At 51.8% G+C, this 17,438-nt stretch overlaps 7 protein-coding genes across 7 annotated transcripts; 4 read left to right on the top strand and 3 right to left on the bottom strand.

Annotated features, from left to right (window-relative positions):
* Window positions 1-269: 269 nt before the first annotated feature.
* Window positions 270-2,605, top strand: J4E86_010073 (uncharacterized protein; the record flags this gene model as incomplete). Its single annotated transcript, XM_051450573.1, is given in 4 exon segments — window positions 270-381; window positions 435-633; window positions 647-1,370; window positions 1,421-2,605. The coding sequence occupies 4 exon segments, from the start codon at window positions 270-272 to the stop codon at window positions 2,603-2,605; spliced, it is 2,220 nt and encodes a 739-aa protein (XP_051298494.1).
* A 121-nt stretch (window positions 2,606-2,726) lies between these two features.
* Window positions 2,727-3,891, bottom strand: J4E86_010072 (uncharacterized protein; the record flags this gene model as incomplete). Its single annotated transcript, XM_051450572.1, has 4 exons — window positions 2,727-3,111; window positions 3,165-3,292; window positions 3,348-3,600; window positions 3,659-3,891. 4 exons carry the CDS (start codon window positions 3,889-3,891, stop codon window positions 2,727-2,729), a joined length of 999 nt encoding a protein of 332 aa, XP_051298493.1.
* Window positions 3,892-7,779: 3,888 nt separating this feature from the next.
* Window positions 7,780-9,396, top strand: J4E86_010071 (uncharacterized protein; the record flags this gene model as incomplete). The annotated part of the gene is made up of 1 exon (XM_051450571.1): window positions 7,780-9,396. One exon carries the CDS (start codon window positions 7,780-7,782, stop codon window positions 9,394-9,396), a length of 1,617 nt encoding a protein of 538 aa, XP_051298492.1.
* A 424-nt stretch (window positions 9,397-9,820) lies between these two features.
* On the bottom strand, window positions 9,821-11,542 carry J4E86_010070 (uncharacterized protein; the record flags this gene model as incomplete). Its single annotated transcript, XM_051450570.1, has 3 exons — window positions 9,821-10,874; window positions 10,924-11,431; window positions 11,482-11,542. 3 exons carry the CDS (start codon window positions 11,540-11,542, stop codon window positions 9,821-9,823), a joined length of 1,623 nt encoding a protein of 540 aa, XP_051298491.1.
* Window positions 11,543-13,408: 1,866 nt separating this feature from the next.
* On the bottom strand, window positions 13,409-13,739 carry J4E86_010069 (uncharacterized protein; the record flags this gene model as incomplete). Its single annotated transcript, XM_051450569.1, has 2 exons — window positions 13,409-13,573; window positions 13,626-13,739. The coding sequence occupies 2 exons, from the start codon at window positions 13,737-13,739 to the stop codon at window positions 13,409-13,411; spliced, it is 279 nt and encodes a 92-aa protein (XP_051298490.1).
* Window positions 13,740-14,684: 945 nt separating this feature from the next.
* On the top strand, window positions 14,685-16,071 carry J4E86_010068 (uncharacterized protein; the record flags this gene model as incomplete). The annotated part of the gene is made up of 5 exons (XM_051450568.1): window positions 14,685-14,854; window positions 14,913-15,255; window positions 15,307-15,618; window positions 15,671-15,833; window positions 15,881-16,071. The coding sequence occupies 5 exons, from the start codon at window positions 14,685-14,687 to the stop codon at window positions 16,069-16,071; spliced, it is 1,179 nt and encodes a 392-aa protein (XP_051298489.1).
* A 665-nt stretch (window positions 16,072-16,736) lies between these two features.
* On the top strand, window positions 16,737-17,147 carry J4E86_010067 (uncharacterized protein; the record flags this gene model as incomplete). The annotated part of the gene is made up of 1 exon (XM_051450567.1): window positions 16,737-17,147. The coding sequence occupies one exon, from the start codon at window positions 16,737-16,739 to the stop codon at window positions 17,145-17,147; it is 411 nt and encodes a 136-aa protein (XP_051298488.1).
* Window positions 17,148-17,438: the final 291 nt, after the last annotated feature.

Genomic DNA, 17,438 nt, shown 5'->3' with positions numbered 1-17,438 from the left:
CGACAGAAGTGAACGCCCATCTTCCCCCGCGGTTCCGGATCAATCGGCAACCAAGTGCTAAGTTTGGCACTCAGACGCGTTGGTCCCACCACCGAACACCAATCCGCGACACAGCTGACGCTTGCCTGACTCCACAGGAGCCATGGCCAGCACGATGACGACGCCTCAGTGGCTCAACGCTATAAAACCTTCAGCCACAGTTGTGGACCCTACTTTTTACAGCCTCGACAGCTACCCTGGTTCTCCGTTCGGTTTAAGCCCTTTTGGCCATGACAATCAGACCCTTGAAGAGATCGGATACGACGCTGAGCGATGATACTGAGCTTGCGAACGTCACGTATAACGACAAGTACGTTATAGTGTATGACTTTGGTAATGTCGGTATGTCTTGTCATTGAGGCGTAGTGTTAAAGCGGACGGCTGACGAGGACTAGATGACGACGTAGCCATCGCAGAATGCAAGACGCTGTTGCATGACCTAGAGTCTGCAGGCCTCAATACTGAGGTACGCCCTGGCTATGATCAAACATTGTTGGTGTTTGTCCAAGCGCCCAGAGATCTGCTTGGCAACACAGTCTACAAGTCGCGGTACGCTGAGCCCGTCCGTAACCTCGTCATTTGGAAGGAGGCTAAGTAGCTTTTGCAGAGTCAAAGATTGGTTGTATGGCATCACCAAAGACCATCCTGGTGGAACCGCCAAGACCGTTGTCACCGCAGAGTTCGAAGCCGAAGATCTGCTTTCCATGTATCACCTTGTCAACTGGCGCAAAGAGCTTGGAGGCGCAGGTATCACACCAGAGTTTCCACCATGGGAAAACGTGACCGCAATCTTCCCGTTACACAACTCAGGTGCAAACCGCGCGTTATTGGCCCATCTGAGCACTCGGGTATTCCTGGAACCCGCCGACCTGGACCGTATACGTGATCTGTGGGGTGCCAAAGTTGCCTTCTACTTTGCTTTCATCCAGACTTACTTTCGATCCTTGGCATTCCCTTGCGCTGCTGGTGTATTTGCCTGGGCATTCTTGCCGAAATACTCTCTGGTGTTCGCACTCCTAATCGGAGTCTGGTGCACTGTTTTCTTGGAGTATTGGAAGATCAAGCAGACCGACCTTGCAATCCGATGGAAAGTACGAGGAGTCGGCGACCTCAAAGTCAACCGTCCGCAATTTCGCTACGAGCAAGAGATCATCGACTCAGCTGGGCGAGTACGGCATGTGTTTCCGAGATGGAAGAGGATTGTACGGCAACTGGTCGTCATACCATTCGTCCTTGTCAGCACTCTGCTACTCGGGATTCTGATCGCATTCGTCTTTACCATCGAGACCTTCATTGGAGAAGCCTATGAGGGGCCCTACAAGTTCTATTTGGTCAGTATTTGCCCAGTCCTACCCATTGCGCTATCCTAATGTTTCACTAGGAATACCTGCCTACGGTGCTTCTTGCAGTCTTCTTGCCATACGCGACGAACTTTCTGGAAGATATCGCTACTGCGCTGACGGAATACGAGAACCATCGAACAGCTGATCATTACGAGATGTCGCTCACTCAAAAGATCTTTGTGCTCAACTCAATCACCAACTATCTGCCAATTCTTCTCACAGCATTCGTATACGTACCCTTCGGTGGACAAATTATACCGTTGCTGGAACGCGTTATCGATGCCACACTAGGTGCGCAAACTAGAGCCAAGATGGTGTTCAAGGCCGACCCTGACCGGCTGCGTAACGAAGTCATCGCGCTCACCGTAACGGGGCAGGTTTCGAGCGCAATCGAAGAGCTCGCGCTACCTTGGCTGAAGACTCAGATCAAACAATGGTGGCGTGACCGACAAGCCAGCCGAGCAAAGAATCGCAGCAGTGACTCGTACGAGAGCCCAACTGCAGAAGATCCAGCGGAATCTCGTTTTCTACGTCGCACGAGACGGCAAGCTCTGAGACCATCCTACAACGTCCAAGAGGACATTGCAGAGATGGTCATTCAGTTTGGCTACCTTGCGCTCTTCAGCCCCGTGTGGCCTCTTGTGCCGATCGGCTTCTTCATCAACAACTGGATCGAGCTGCGGTCGGACTTCCTGAAGATCTGTGTCGAGCATCAGCGTCCTCACCCAACACGTAGTGACGGAATCGAGCCGTGGGTGGCCAGTCTAGAGTCATTGACATGGTTGGGGAGTATATCCAGTGCGGCCATCGTACACATGTTCGGTTCCCAGCAATTCCTCGGCAGATATCTTGGCTTGAGCATGTGGGCCAGCTTACCGGTGACGATCCTCATTTCCGAACACATCTTCATGGGCTTCAGAGCTGCTGTGCGGTTTGCCCTAGCCAGGATCGGTTCGGAGCAGACTCGGAAAGAGCGCGCAGAGCGATACGCGAGGAGAAAGAAGCATCTGGACGAGCTAGAGGCAACTGCAGAGAAGAAGTCTCATCTTGACGTGACGGAGCGGGAGAGACGTAAAAGCGTTCGAATCAATGCAGCCGACATATTCTGGACGAAACAAGCTGAAGTAGGAGCCAGCGCGGATGCCGGCGTAAGTATCATCAAAGCATTGAAGAGTGCACAGAAGGAGAGCATCGTGACTGGTCGAGAGAACAAGATTGATTGAAACGCTGGGCTATATAGCCAGAAGACGTCTCTGCTGTCCCTCCATGTTATGTACAAAGTCTTCCCCAATCCACCACAAAATATATACAGAAAGTGTGCGATGTGCACGGTGTGTGACACGCTTACTTGTTGATAGCAGCGAGGACAGTGTTGTAAGCTGTCTTGGCGTTGTAGTTGGAGTCGAAGAGAAGGGGGTTGCCGTTGGGCCTCCAGGAGTCGTTGTCGCGGATACCCCAGACGGTGATACCAACGCAGTTCTTCTGGTCCAAGCAAGCCTTGACAACGTTCTGCCAGTCAGAGGTCTGGGCGTTCTGAATGTCGACCTCGGTCATCGCACACTCGGGGGCGGCAGCGCAGAGCGCGGCCATGGCGGCGGGAGCGTTGGCACCCTGGCCGGAGGTGATGTGACCCTGCGAACCGATACCGTCGATGGGAACACCGGCGGCGATCCACTTCTTGACGTTGCGGACCATACCCTGGGTCTTGGAGTAGGACGCTTGGTCCAGGCTACGCGGTTGTTAGTGTCATGATCTTGATGGAGTCTGAGAGAATGTGCTTACTTGTAGTCGTTGATGTAACGCTTCGCAGCAGGGTCAACGGCCTTGGCTGTCTCGAAAGCAATTCGGACGAAGTCCTCACCGAGGACGTTGTAGAAGACACTGGCGCGGAGGCTACCGTTCTCCTCGAACTGTGGGGCGGTCAATGTATGTTCCAGTCGGACCGGGATATGAAGATCAACTTACGATCTCGTTGACGACATCCCAAGCGTAGACCTGGCCCTTGTAGCGGTTCATCAGGGTGGTGATGTGGTTCTTCATGACGGTGGTCAAGGTGGCCTTGTCATTGATCTGGGAGACCCAGGCGGGCAGCTGGGAGTACCACACGGTGGTGTGTCCACGGATGAGCTTGCCATTGTCCTTTGCGAACTTGGCAGTCTGGTCGGCGTTACCGAAGTTGAAGTTACCACGGGAAGGCTCGGTGGCATCCCACTTCATGCTGTCCAGCAGTTAGCATCGCACACAACACTGCGTTCGGTAGGTTGGAAAAGACTTACGAGTTCTCAGGTGTAATGGCACCGAAGTTCGCCTTGATGATCGCGGCGTTCTTGCCTTGGTTGAGACGACCTGGGTCAGCGCAGGTACCGAAGTACTTCCGGCCCTTTGCCTTCATGGCAGCATCGATGCTCTGCGCAGCCTGGCGCTCATCGAGGAGAGCCTCTGGCTCAGCGAAAGGCGCAGCCTGGACCAGCGCGGCCGCGGACAAGATGGTGACGAGAGAAATCTTCATGGTGAGAATGGTATATCGAGACTGTAACTGAACTTGGACTTTAAAAGAACGTAAGTTGCTGGATACCTCAATCAAGTCGAGAGCCCCAGACTACTTATACCAAACCACCAACACCCTCGGCCCTATACTGATATTGCTCACAAGATTAGCGATCTCCGCACCCTCCTGCTCATTACGAACAATATCCATCCGACCAAGCCCACCTCGGTCCCTCCTTGCGCATGCCGCCACCAGTACGGGGAAACATGTATGCGTTAGCCCTAGGACAATTACCCACATGTAGCGGGAAGACGGACAATTCATCTAACACGCCACAGTGCCTGCGCGTCGTCGATCAGCCTGTACCCAAAGCGCGCCCGGCGCTTCCCCCATGCAGTATAGACAACGAAACGTCGTTGTTTCGCATTAATCTAAATGAAGCTTCCGGCGCCGGTTCTTGTCTTCCTTAGCACCACACGTGTACCCTTCGGGAGTTCGACTTAAGCAGGCTTGGCGCCTCTAATCGCGGTTAAATGCAATGTGCCACAACAACCGATCCCTGCGCGAAGCTGCGTTGCGTCACGGGGAACATGACTGCAATCTTTTAGGATCGATGCATAGGCGGCGTATTGCCGGTGCCAAAATGTCTTGTATTGCTTCTGCATGTCGTTATTCGTGGAGAATACCTTTTGATGGGCGTGGGGCCGGTAGCGATCACGCTTCATTAGGGGGCATTTCAGCCGCTGTGGAGTGGAATATGGGGTGCGTTTCCGGGGAAAGAGGATATTGGGTGTCCTTCTATCCGGGGAAGGCACCGTACATGGGCGTTGTGGTGGCGCTGACCTGGAATGGGTGTTGCTTTCCATCACATGCGATTGCTGTTACCGATCACGGTGAGGAGAATACATCCGCCAATTGTATGAAGCTCCTGGAGAGCAATGTTTGTCTTCCTCTAGTCGAGAACACGTTTGTTTATACAGTCGAAGTAAATCGTGTTGGTTGTCTTGTAAGACGGAAGTCTTCATTTCGTACTACATGTGGAATGTTCTAGATGGAGACCCACTCTCTCCATCAGGAAATGGTATATTACCGATCGGAGGCCGAAAGAGCATGGACGGCGTTCATCTCATCCTACGCCTTTTCTCTCCCTCATATTTCCACTTTGCTCAAGATCTGTGCTGCTTCGCCGAAGTCCAGGTTCTTCATCTGCAGTAAAACAATCTTGCTGGTTCTGTTATAAAGAAGCCAAGGAAGACTGACTGATGTGGGAGCCCAACGTCTGGAACTCGCAATCCACATCTCTCCTGCGTAGCCCTTTACATCGCGTACACGGAAGTATGTCTGCTTGTCCTCTCCCGGAAAGTCACGGAGGCGCAAGTTATGCGACCACACAGGCCCCATCATATTGGCCGGAGATCCAATCCGAGAAACTTTTTGACAATCCCAAGAAAAGCAAATGGCCTTTGCGCTCACGCCTTTCGTTCGTGTGAAGCCACAAACTTGCTTCTCAAAGGCCTTGAGGAATCGGGTGACTTTTCGTTCGTGTCGATCTGGTCGACCACTGAAGAAGGTAGGGCGTTCTGGGTCTCGTACTTGTGAATTCATAATCTCGATGAAATCGAATACACGGCTGACTATTTCATACATGTTGCTGACGTCGGACCTGTATATTCTCATATTCGGAAGGGTTGGCGCAATAAAGTGGATTTCTAGACTCTCTAGGAAAAGTCCGAAGAGTGGGTGGAACGTGTCACACCATGGTGTTGTATCCAGTTCATCGTCGCTTAAGACGGCGCAACTTTTCAGTTGTACTTCGACCTTAAGTCGAGTGAGGTGCGCAAAAGGATGAGTCTTAACAGTTGTTGCCCGCTCCGGTTGAGCGACTGGTTGATGACGCTGGTAGTCGATTATGAGTGGTGGGGTTTGCGTTGTGGTTGCAGGTTCATAAATTGCTGTGAGGGTGATGCTATGGAAGGGTGGCTTTTGAGCAGCATTGAAGTGCATGTGCTGTAGCCAGTTGCAAGTGAGGCTCCTGCGTGCCAAGCCAGGAAGGCGCAAAGAGCTCACTCCAAGGCAACACCACACAGTGAAGAGATGAGTTATCGGGTCTCGAGCTCGAGCGCGGCTGTAATTTCTCATGACCTCACGATATCCAGATTGGTGTGGCACTTAGACGATAGTAAGCGATTCTTTCTCGAAATTCTGTCTTCATCATTCATAAATAATACACCCTCTAGATTACAACCAATATGTTTCCAGTCAACCTCGCTATGATATGACATCTGCTGAGCATTAGCTTAGGTTTCGTCTTCGGCTTCGTTTTACTTACACACGCCTGCCAATGCAAAAGATTCTAGCATCAAATGCTTAACCCCGGCTGCAGGTGCATCCCTTCCTCTTGGCGGGATCGGTGCTTGGCCACCCCACACAGATTGCGCCGCCTGAACACACCTTGCCGTTGACACCGCAGTTGTCCTTTGAGCAGGGGCCTGAGTAACCTTGTGGGAGAGGATCGGGCATAGCGACGGCAACGCTAGCAAGGAGGGTGGCGATGATGACGGAGAAACGCATGTTGGAGAAGAGGAAGTGATAAAGTGGTTGTGGTGTTGCAGATATCGAGGACGATTCGGGTGGGCCTTTATAGAAGAGAGAACAGCAGGTCTTGGACTTTCAGTTCTCGTTGTATAGCGATTGGACAAGTGTTATACTTCGTATCGGTGTAGATGAAATGGAAGCGCCTGGTGATATATCTTGATAAAGCTGCGAGATGAAACAATGTTGTGTACTCGAGACGCGGTGTTTACTCCGCTACTTATACCTCTTTGCTGGTGTCGCAGATCCTGTGTGACGTACCCAGTCCGCTGGCACAGCTGTCAAAACACATTCCTCGAAGATCAGAAACAGGAAACGTGGGTATTCGATCGCTAGTGATAAGGCCGCAGTAGGAATGGCCCAGGAGTGAAAGGAGTTACAGGCGGGGATTGCCCGTCCAAATCTGCTCGGGATGACGCGCAGTGCGTCGCTAAAACGTGGAGACCTATCACGGGGCAGTGGAAAGCAGCGTTGTGTATGGCTGCTTGAACTGGGCAGGTCCAGATTTTGGGCAGTGCGGCTCTAATCCGGGACGATCAAGGTCTTGAAGTCAATTGTCTTCGCATGCCGCGCACTTGGCTCCTTGGCTGCCAGCGGGCGGTAAGACGATAAGGCGCAGATCGTAGGCGGTGCTGAATAATATCGGGTTGAAAATATCCACTGCGGCTTTTTTTCGTAAGTGCCTTACGCGTATGTCTCGAGCAAATGATGGCGATGCTCTTGGTTTTGCGGATAGCGTTGTCGATGGTGTTGAAGTTGGACTACTGCAGATTGCCGAGAGGATCCCAAACCCGCGTAGATTTCCAAGAAAGCCAAGATCATGCCTTGATTGCGATGCAACACTCACAGATTCTTTCAATACGTAGGTGGAGTCACGTAGGCAGATCTTGGGCCATTATAGATAGATGAAAGTTGTTTGGAAATATTGAATCTTCATACTGACTCCTGAGCTCTAGAGAAGCGCGGCAGCTCTTGGGCTGGGTAATGTCCGGCTCAGCATGTCTGGGTTCTATGGCGGTGCATGCTTGGTGATGGTAAGAATAGCGAAAAAGAGGCCGAAAACATTTTGGAAATGCGAAATACTCATTGGGCGACGATGGTGATCCTCACGATGGTCCGTTTTGGAGAGATGGAGTGAGGGAAGCACGGTTGGCTGTCAGGGGCGATGACTTGACGCGTCGAAACGGGTGGCGCGTGCCTTGTGGCCTTATCGCCGAGGCAGCCACAGCTATCTCCAGGCATCATCATCACTCCGGACCCCGTCTTCCCCACCATCAGCCAAGTGCCATCACAACATCCACATTACTATCTATCACTATGACGAACGACAACGATAATCCTCGACGCGACCATAACCGACCCGAAGACAATCCTTTCATCGCCTTCCGCCGCTTCGCCGATTCCCAGGTCTCGTCGCTGCTCAACACCGTCTTCACGCTTCCCGCCACCATCGCCAACTACAACAACGCGCACCAAGCACGTGAGCAGTGCCTCTTTGGCAAGGCCGATCCAAGACAATGCGACAAGCTTCACGATATTGAAGCCGACATCGCCGAGCTGCGCCACGAAGGCAGAGAGCTGTTCAGAGCCGGCGATGTGCAAGCTGTCTTGCGCAACAGCGAGGAGCTGATGAGGCTCGACCGCAAGGCTGACGACATAAGAATGGAAATACTTGGCAATGTACGGAGAGGCGACGAGCAGCAGGTTGCGCGACGCGACGATGCTAGCCTGGTTGAAAAGGTAGCCAACGAGAAGGGTCAAGAGTGGGGATGGTCATGGGATTGGGGCTTTCCTCGGCCATTTGATCACGACGGCCGACGTCAATCTGCCAACTCAGAAGAAGAAAGGTCAAGGGACTGGGTGCAGCTGGAAAGACTGCTGCGGATGCAGGCAGAGGCGAAGAGGCTGGCCGAGGAGTTCAACGACAAGGCCTGGGATGACCGCGAGGCGGAAGTTGCCAGATTCAACAACTATGAGTCTAGCTCAGAAGATGGCAAGCCTCGCGTCTGGTCATGGTCCAAATCATGGCAGTGGCCACCACCAGCAGATGCATCGCAGACCGACGACCCCGCATACTCTCCCCGCGCACTCGAGCAGAACCGCGAAATGAACAAGGCCGGTGTACCTTGGCAGGCAGCCTACGAGGACCTACTAGCAGAGCAGGGCGAAGTCTCACATTGTATGATGAGGAGCGACCGACCGGCTTGGGGACCAAGGAAGATACCAATTACGCAACAACAGTTAGAGGAGACAATGCAGGGGAAGCTTGAGCCCGAATGTCCTGGCGCCCTGGAGTCTGACATGTCCGACAAGTACTGGACTCATGGCAAGATCCCGATCACACAACGCCAACTGGAGGAGCACATGGACCGCAACGATGCGCCCAGCTGCCCTCACCTTGGGACACACGACGAGCCAAGCTACGAGTACAGCCACGATCATGAAGACCAACATGACGATCCGCCTACGCCGAAACAAGACCGGTTCCCTTACGCCGACACAGTCAGACGTGACACATACAACACTGTTCTAGACGCGGCACACGAGAGAGATGAGGACTCGGAGACTGAGTTGGATGCGTACGAACGTATGGAGGCTGTGTCACAACCCTCACATTCAGTCCCCGGACCTATCTCGGTAACTTCCGCGGTCGCTGAGCGGATGAAGGAGGACAAACCTTCGATTCTCTCCACACTTACTACGACCGAGCGGACCGTCGCTTCTGACGGCTCCATTACGACCAAAGTCGTGCTCAAGAAGCGCTTCGCTGATGGTCGAGAAGAGAGCTCGGAGACGGTGCATACCCAGCGCGGCCAAGAGACCGAAACCCAGCAGCGCGATCCTTGGAGGGCATTCCACGACATCCAGCCAAGACCAGCCGAGCCAGAGACCCAAGAGCGGAAGAAGAGGAGTGGGTGGTTTTGGTCTAGCTAAACCTGCCATATGGGTGAAGGATGTTTGCACGTGGTATATGAGTGTGGATCTATTTATGGGTGCTTGGCGAAATCTTGGGCTGGGCATGACTGTTGACTCTGCGAACACCGCTCGTTCTTGGTGATTTATGTTTTCATGTTGTTTATATTTGCAATTTCTGAATACTTAGCTGCGCATACCCCTCTCAATCAGACACAATCCTCGCTTTTCGCGCTCATAGGAGCGACTCATACCACGTCCATGCCGAGGAAATATCGATGTAGTATATACTTGACACCCAAAGGAAAGGGTGATGACGCCTCTTTACTCATGATACTCTCTGGTCACAGCTCACTTCTTACCACACATAGCAGGATAGTGTTTGCAAGTATCAAGTAAGGCACATCGTAAATTCGTTAACAAAGCTAAAGCACATGCACCACCATCAAGGCGAGATCGGTACCGTCACCGGATCAGACACCATCCTACTATGCTGCGACACCGCAACACTCTTACTCCTCTCCTTCACACTCATTGTCTCCGGGACGATAGTGGGCGCCCTCGAGACTCCATCATCCCAGCCATTACCACTCTGCTCCGTCTTCTCGAGACCCCACACGCCATCTGCAATGGCCCGCGCCTTGTACTTGATGATAAGGCCCACGGTCACGGGTCCGAAGATGGTGTTGAGCACAATGGCCCACACGGCGGTGATGAAAGCTTCCTTGGACAGGTACGGTGTGTTATTGAGCCCGATCTGTACGACTAGTAAACCGATCTCACCACGCGCTACCATCGCGGAACCGAGGAGCATCGCCGGCCAGAAAGTGGTGGTAAAGCACTCGCGGATCGACATACCTGGCGGTCTGCGGAAGATGGTAGCGAAAGGTATGACAAGGCCGACGATGACTTTAGAGACAAGCATGAGCAACGTGTACACAAAGCCCTTCCAGAAAGCCTCTGCAGTCCAAATATCGATGAAGGGGATAGCAAAGCCAATCGATGCGAAGAAGAGAGGTTGCAAGAGGTACTTTACAGCGTCGAGGAAGTACTTCTCAAACGTGTGCATGAATGTAGGGCAGATAGATGGCTCCCCAGCATCGTCGTACTCGGTGGCTTCGGCAATAGATCGTGCTTCCGCTTCCTCTGCATCCTCTCGCGAAGGTGGGTGGAACGGTCCTGTAGGGTGCTTGGAAGGGAGGTAGGTGAGGAATGCCCCCGCCATGAAGGACCCGTAGAGGACGGAGGTGCCGCCGAAGCCTGTGATGCTGAGGAAAGCACATAGAACGAAGATCATGATGATGACGTTTACGACGTGGCGTTTGCGTGTCTTTGGGAGGCGTGGCTCGATGAACTTTCGGTATAGAGGTGCGATTGCCCATTTGTTTAGGACGGGAGTGAGGATGGCGAGGAGGCCGGATACTAGTGTTGGGCGTCCGATTAGCCAGCCTAGGTTGGGGGAGTCGTCGCCTCCTAGGGCGCCCAGTTGACCGATTACACTGAGGGATGTTAGTTAAACTCCTTGTTTTTGGTAACATCGTGTCTTACCTCGCCATCACTAGACCAGATACATCATCGAATACAGCCGCGCTGACTAGTACTGTACCAACTCGGGTGTCCGCGAAGCTGATCTCTTTAGAGCTCTTGCCTAGCACCACGAATGTCGTCCCAAGTGAGGTGACAGAGAGCGCAGCCCCAACGATGAACGTTTCGATCGCTCCATACCCAAAGCCGACATACAGAAGTAGGTATGTGAGTCCAAAAGGAGCGACGACACCGATGGTCGCCGCAATAGCAGAGAGGCCAAAGTTTGCTTTGAGCAGATCTAGCCGTACGGCTAGGGCGCCTTCAAAGATGATGAGAACAAGACCAATGTATCCAAGCGCAATGAAGGCTTCCTGCCATGCGATGGGTATCATATCACCACCGATAGGCAGGCCATAGATCAGACCAACTATGATTTGGCCTATAAGACCAGCGCGGAACACCCGGTTCGAAAGCCATTCGCCGAAGGAAAGCCAAAAGAAAAACGAAACGAGAACGAGGATTTGGATGACTGTTAGAGGTCAGTGATTGCAAAACCATGTAAGAAAGTAAACAACCTACTATTCGGCTCATGATACTGCAAAAAGCCCTCTGCCGCCTGAGTTGAAGAGTCACCAGCCATACTGAAAATCGTCTCGAATGTGTAAAAAATGCGAAGATCGCTTGCCTATTCCAGGCCCTACACGACGTCCACCTCATCTTTAAACACATCCAAAGCCAACCAGCCAGCTTATCAGCTCCGCGTCAACACATGTTTCGCACCTCGCATCCTGATGTCTTGGAGATACCTGTGGCGGCCAGCCAAGGCGAGCGCGGATGCAGGCCCGACATCTGGGCTGAGGCAAAGACAAGCTCGCACGTGCGAACGAGTCAGTGACGCGTGCCTCGCGCAGCCTTGGTGATGCCTGTTTCTCAACGGCCGGCCTCTTGGTCTGTAAGGGATGCGGCTATACTTGTGGGAGGCTGCCTTGGCGTTTCCGCTCCGCGCTTGGCTGGAGGCTGAAACGGTATCTCCGCTTTAAGGCTAAACGTGAACTGTCGGAGGCGCCTTCTGGGTCTTTGGGATCGAGTCAAGCGAGGTTGCGGCGGACGCGATGGGAGTTAGTCGTGGTGGAAGTATGTGGGCGGAAACCGGGTGGTCGGTGTTGCTGGTTCACTCCAGGGCACGTGGGTAACATCGACTATTCCAAGGTTAACAGACTGCAGTGCCTATACGCGTGTTTTAGTAGAGTAGATTGTTAGGTGTAGCAGCTTGTTGCGCGCATGGGCAATCGAAGGGCGAACCTAATAGCCGCCCGCTCAGCAAATTATTCACTTAACCAACATGCGCGCTCAACGCAGCCCAACGTCTTACAGCAGGTACGATCGCCCCGGCTACAACCAGCGTAAGTGCGGTCCTGCGGAGTTTAAAGTATCACAAATTTACAACTGCATACCTAGGTAGTCCGTTACACTTTTCATCTACTTCCCACGCACTTACAATCCGATGTAGCTACTGCTGGTCCCTGCACTACATCTACGTGCAGTCGCTCTCATGCAGCAACGTCACAACGACCACGAAGGACAGTGTGTATACTGCCAACAGAGCGGCTGCGCAGTTGAGCTTCAGTGCGCTGAGCGCTACGATTGCACTGCCGACGCCGTCGAGTGCGACGTTCTTGCCGCCACTGTCGAGCCAGACGAGGAAGGTGGTGCCGAATGCGACGAGTACGGTGAGAGGGCCGAAGAATACTTCTGTTACTTTGCCTACGCCGCCGCAATGTACTGGCGATGCGGGATAAGCGGTGGTTGGTGGGTGATTATATATATCGATGTTTGATTAGATGGTAGCAGCGATGATGGGTATGGTTTGTCTTGGTCCCAGTATGGTTCTGTGGGAGACGTTATAACTGTGAAGTCGTCGGCGCCAGGGTCTTGTTGAAGTACATCTAGAAAATTGATCTTGAACCATTCCTCTTCGCTCCATCACTCTACCTAGGTACTATACCCATGATTATCCTCTGAGACCCTCGTCCAGTTTGTTATACTCATAGTCCCATGTGTATCGCTACTAGATCCTCGATGAAACACGTTCAAAACGCAAGCTCAAGTCATACCTTGCAAACACCTACAAGCGAGAGGCAGTGAACCCCTAATTAGGCAGATAAATCGAAGAGACACAAATCAGCACTATAAAATGATGTGTTGAAGAGCATGGGTCTTCAAGAGCTGAAACGTATTCATGTGAAGGATCACGCACTCGGGGTCAGCTCGTTTCCTGATAGTAAAGGCTCGTATGAGGAATTAGACTGTGCATAAAAAACAAAGCAAGATCGATAGCGGTAATGACAGGTTCGATTTATGTCGCGTGTAGGCTCAAATATATGGGGAACTGGAAAGACTGTGTACTAACATGAAAAGAAAATGCCATCTATGGAGATATTGGTAAAAGCATGCTTCGCATACTCGTCCATCCTCCACGTGTGCTCATGTAACCAGGTCACTCGCACTACGAGACATTGCTGGTGCCATCCTTGTGCAAATGGCCAGTGGTGACTCTCTTGCCATTGTCGTCCAAGAAACGAATAGAGAGGACCAGCTTCTCATCGTTTGGATCGTCATGGGACCGGTGCCACTTGCTTCCCTTAATCTCTGCCTTTTTGATGACTGGTTTCTAAGTCGTGTAAGCAAGTTTTTGGCTACACGAGCGCTGCGTATCGACATACATCCTTTTCAGTTTTTTCGCAGAATGCTTTGACAAGTGGCACGCTCTCGGCATCGAGGTGTTCAAGGGTGACCTTGCCGACGTATTGAATGAGTCTCCGGGATGAGGCTTGCATATTGGAAATTGTGATGGTGGACTAGTATCGATTGGGTGGATAGTGAAGGATGTTGTGATGTGCTTGATAGTGAATGTTGATTGATGAGAATGTGATGAAGCATGATTGATAGAAGGATGCCTCTACTCTTATACTCTCAGTTCTTGGACTTCGCAACACTGAGATCATGGTGCTCTGCTGCAACACTGACTCTTAGTGCTTTGCTCGACTCTAAGCTTATGGTGCTCTGCTGCAACACTGACTCTTAGTGCTCTGCCGCGATACTGAGCTTGTAGTGCTTTGCTGCAACACTGAGCTTATGGTGCTCTGCTGCAACACTGACTCTTAGTGCTCTGCCGCAACACTGACTCTTGGTGCTCTGCTGCAACAATGACTGTTGTTGCTCTGCTACAAAACTGAGCTCATGGTGCTCTGCCACAACAATGACTCTTCCAAGGTTGTTCCTCTACCGCGACACTGAGCTCTTGATGCTGCGCCCCAACTGTTTGAAGCTTTACTCCAAGTGATATCCAACACTTGCTAGAATAGCAAGAGTGTCACGCTATCCTCCGTTACTCGCTCACATCCCGAACGTGGCTGTGAAGAAGTGACACTAAGTCTGAATGAGACATTGTGGGGTGAGGTTGACGCGCGTGTGCTCTGAGTCCAAACATTGGAGAAGTTCTCGATTAGTCGGTGCGTAACAAACAGAGTCCGTGTGATGGTAGGACAGGACCCTGTTTTGTTAGCGTTGTTTTTGCCGCTGGCCAATTGATCGACGAGCACAGACGCGGCATTGACTGTGCTAGGCATCCGTGCTGCCAGCATGCCGCCTTTGGACCGTCACACTAACTTCCAACAATTATATAAAGTCTCTACACCATGCTGAGATTTGGGCAACGCGCATGTAGTCGCTTCAAATTTCCCTCTCACATTTCCCGAATTTCGCGCTTCCAGAGTACGAAAATGAGTGCCAGCGAGCTCTTCGAGGAGGAGCGCCTTCCGTGGTATAGCCATGATCAGTTTTATCCAGCACGACCTGGTGAGATTCTCGATTCTAGCTTTAAGATTATAGGAAAACTCGGTTACGGTGCATACTCCACGGTCTGGCTGTGTCGGGATATTCGGGATATTCAGTATGTTTGGCGTTCTTCACCCCCATCCACCCTTCAAATTCTGATCATCTGTGCACAGAGAACGAGACGCTGGCTTCGTCGCTGACTTCGTCGCTGTCAAGATTTGTACCCGAGATGCCGAAAAGACCCCACAGCTCAATCGAGAGCTAGACTTTTACGAGCATGTCAGTTCTATACAATCACAGCATCGCGGCCAAGCATACATCCGCGAACTGTATGGCGAATTTGAGCTCGACGGTCCGACTGGCAAACACTTGTGCTTTGTTCATCCACCCATGCACATGACTATTCGACAGCTCCAGTATTACAACCCAGCACACAAGCTCGACGTTCCGCTTCTAAAGTTCACGCTAGCCAACGTGCTAAAGGCACTGTCGTTCTTACACGACGAGGCTAAGGTCGTACATACAGGTACGGCAAGATAATGCAACGTAATTGAATCAACTGACCAGTTAGACATCAATCCTGGGAATATCATGCTGACTGTGAATGATAACACTATCCTGGAAAACTTCGAGAAAGCTGAAGCAGAAAACCCGTCACCATCCAAAGTGATTGACGACGCACGCACCATTTACAGTTCCCGTAAGCTTCCCCATCCTACGGGTGGTCTTTGGGGCCGACCAGTTCTCTGTGACTTTGGAGAAGCGCGGATAGGAGATTCCCACTCCGGCTTTATTCAGCCTGAGCTATACCGTGCACCAGAGATAATTTTCCAGATGGAGTGGGACTCCAAGGTGGACATTTGGAGTCTCGCCACGTTGGTAAGTATTCAACACTATCATAAGGAAGCCGCAATGACTTACCCTTGATTAGGTGTGGGACTTGTTTGAAGATGAGCATCTGTTCGACGCCCGTGACACCGAGGGCAACCCATCAGGGACACATCATGTTTCCGAAATGGTTGCATACCTTGGAATGCCTCCGCTTGAATACACACAAAGCAACGACATAACAAAGATTCTCTTCGACAAGCAAGGTTAGTCATCGAGATCGTCCCGACATAGACTCTGCTAAGTTCAATAGGACACTGGACGGGTGGCTCCAAGAGTGTACCTATTCCTAAGATCTCACTCGAGGAAAGAGTCTCTGCGCTTGAAGGGGAGGAAAAGGAATTGTTTCTCGATTTCATACGCTCGATGCTCAGATGGCGGCCGGAAGACAGGAAATCGGCGACTGAACTCCTGAAGCACCCATGGATGGCCGACATGAAGTAGTTGCGACGACGATCAAGCAACCATCGCACTGCGGAGTCGTTCCCGCGGAGCCTCTGTATTAGTTACATGTTTTCCTAGGTAGAATTGTTTTACAAAAACATATGCTTCTTCACTTCCAACTACTAGCTAACTTAATCCGCGTAAGAACTTCTGTTGTCATCAAGTTACTAAACAGAGTGGGAAGAGAATAGCATAGCCTCTTCGCAGTAATGGCGTCGCGTGCGTGCATGTTATCGAAAGGGGGCGAAGGGAGAAACGCGACGATGGGTGGGTGTACGCGTCCTAGAAAATGAGCTAGTCTACATTCGACGGCACGCGTCTTGGAGCTTTCCTCCCCTAACATCACTGGAACTCATCATCGCACCCGTGTACATCAATACGGGATCTTGTTCGCATCGCACCGACGCGACAATCTATTCCACGCTATGATTACCGCCTTAATACCGCACGCATGTGCATGTAAGCGCCGGCCCTCGGTCTTCGCACGCTGCATTGCTGTGCCGCAATCTCGTCCCGAGCCACCTGGGCACAGTAAAAAGCCCAACGACCCAAACAAGACCTTTTGAGCTCCTGCAATCTGCGGCCAGATCCTTCGTGATTGCGCAAATTCTCTCAAGATATTTTGAGCTGTGTCGCGACACCTCTTCATCGCCGCCTACGCCGCCATGCGTGCGTTGCTCCGAAAATGGCAGCGGAAAAAGCCCGAACCGACGACGCCATTCACACCAGGCCGAGACCCCAGCTTGATAACGCGACCTGAATTACCGAGAGATGAGCCTCTAGATCAGAAGCAGTGTGTGCTGTTCCAGAAGCTGTCGGCTGAAATGCGACTGCTCATCTACGAAGAGGTCCTCGCCGACCCGCAACGTCTGCTGCACGCTTTACACGTTACCCCAATTGGGGGCCGACCTGCAAAGCTAGGTCATTGGCGTTGCGAGACACCACAGAGCGAAAGCTTGGTATGGCAACATGCATGTTTCGGCTTATGGAATGAGGGCGAATTCCAGCACGTTCGTGACGCATACTACACCAACGGTGATCTTCTATCGCTACTTCTTACTTGCCGTCTGATGTAAGTGGCAGCCGCTCAAATCACTTCTCAGCTACTTACTAGAACCCATAGCTACTGTGAAGCGGTGGAGGTCCTGTACAAAGCCAACTACTTTAGTTTCAGAGGCATGACAGGAACATCCAGTTTCCGTACGCTCGTAACCCCGGCCAATTGGAATATGCTCCGTAAGCTACATATATCCACGACTTTCCTGACTCCGAAGTACGGTTTGATGATCACACAAAACAACGGGCTTCGATTGCCTGGAGAGAATTATTATGAATGGGAGAGAGGTTGTCACATACTCGGTTACTTG

This window comes from Alternaria arbusti (genome assembly GCF_024043155.1).
Source record: "Alternaria arbusti strain BMP 1465 chromosome Unknown scaffold_19, whole genome shotgun sequence".
Lineage (NCBI taxonomy): Eukaryota > Fungi > Ascomycota > Dothideomycetes > Pleosporales > Pleosporaceae > Alternaria > Alternaria arbusti.
Note: the sequence above shows the minus strand (reverse complement) of the source record. Positions and strands in the feature narration are given on the sequence as shown.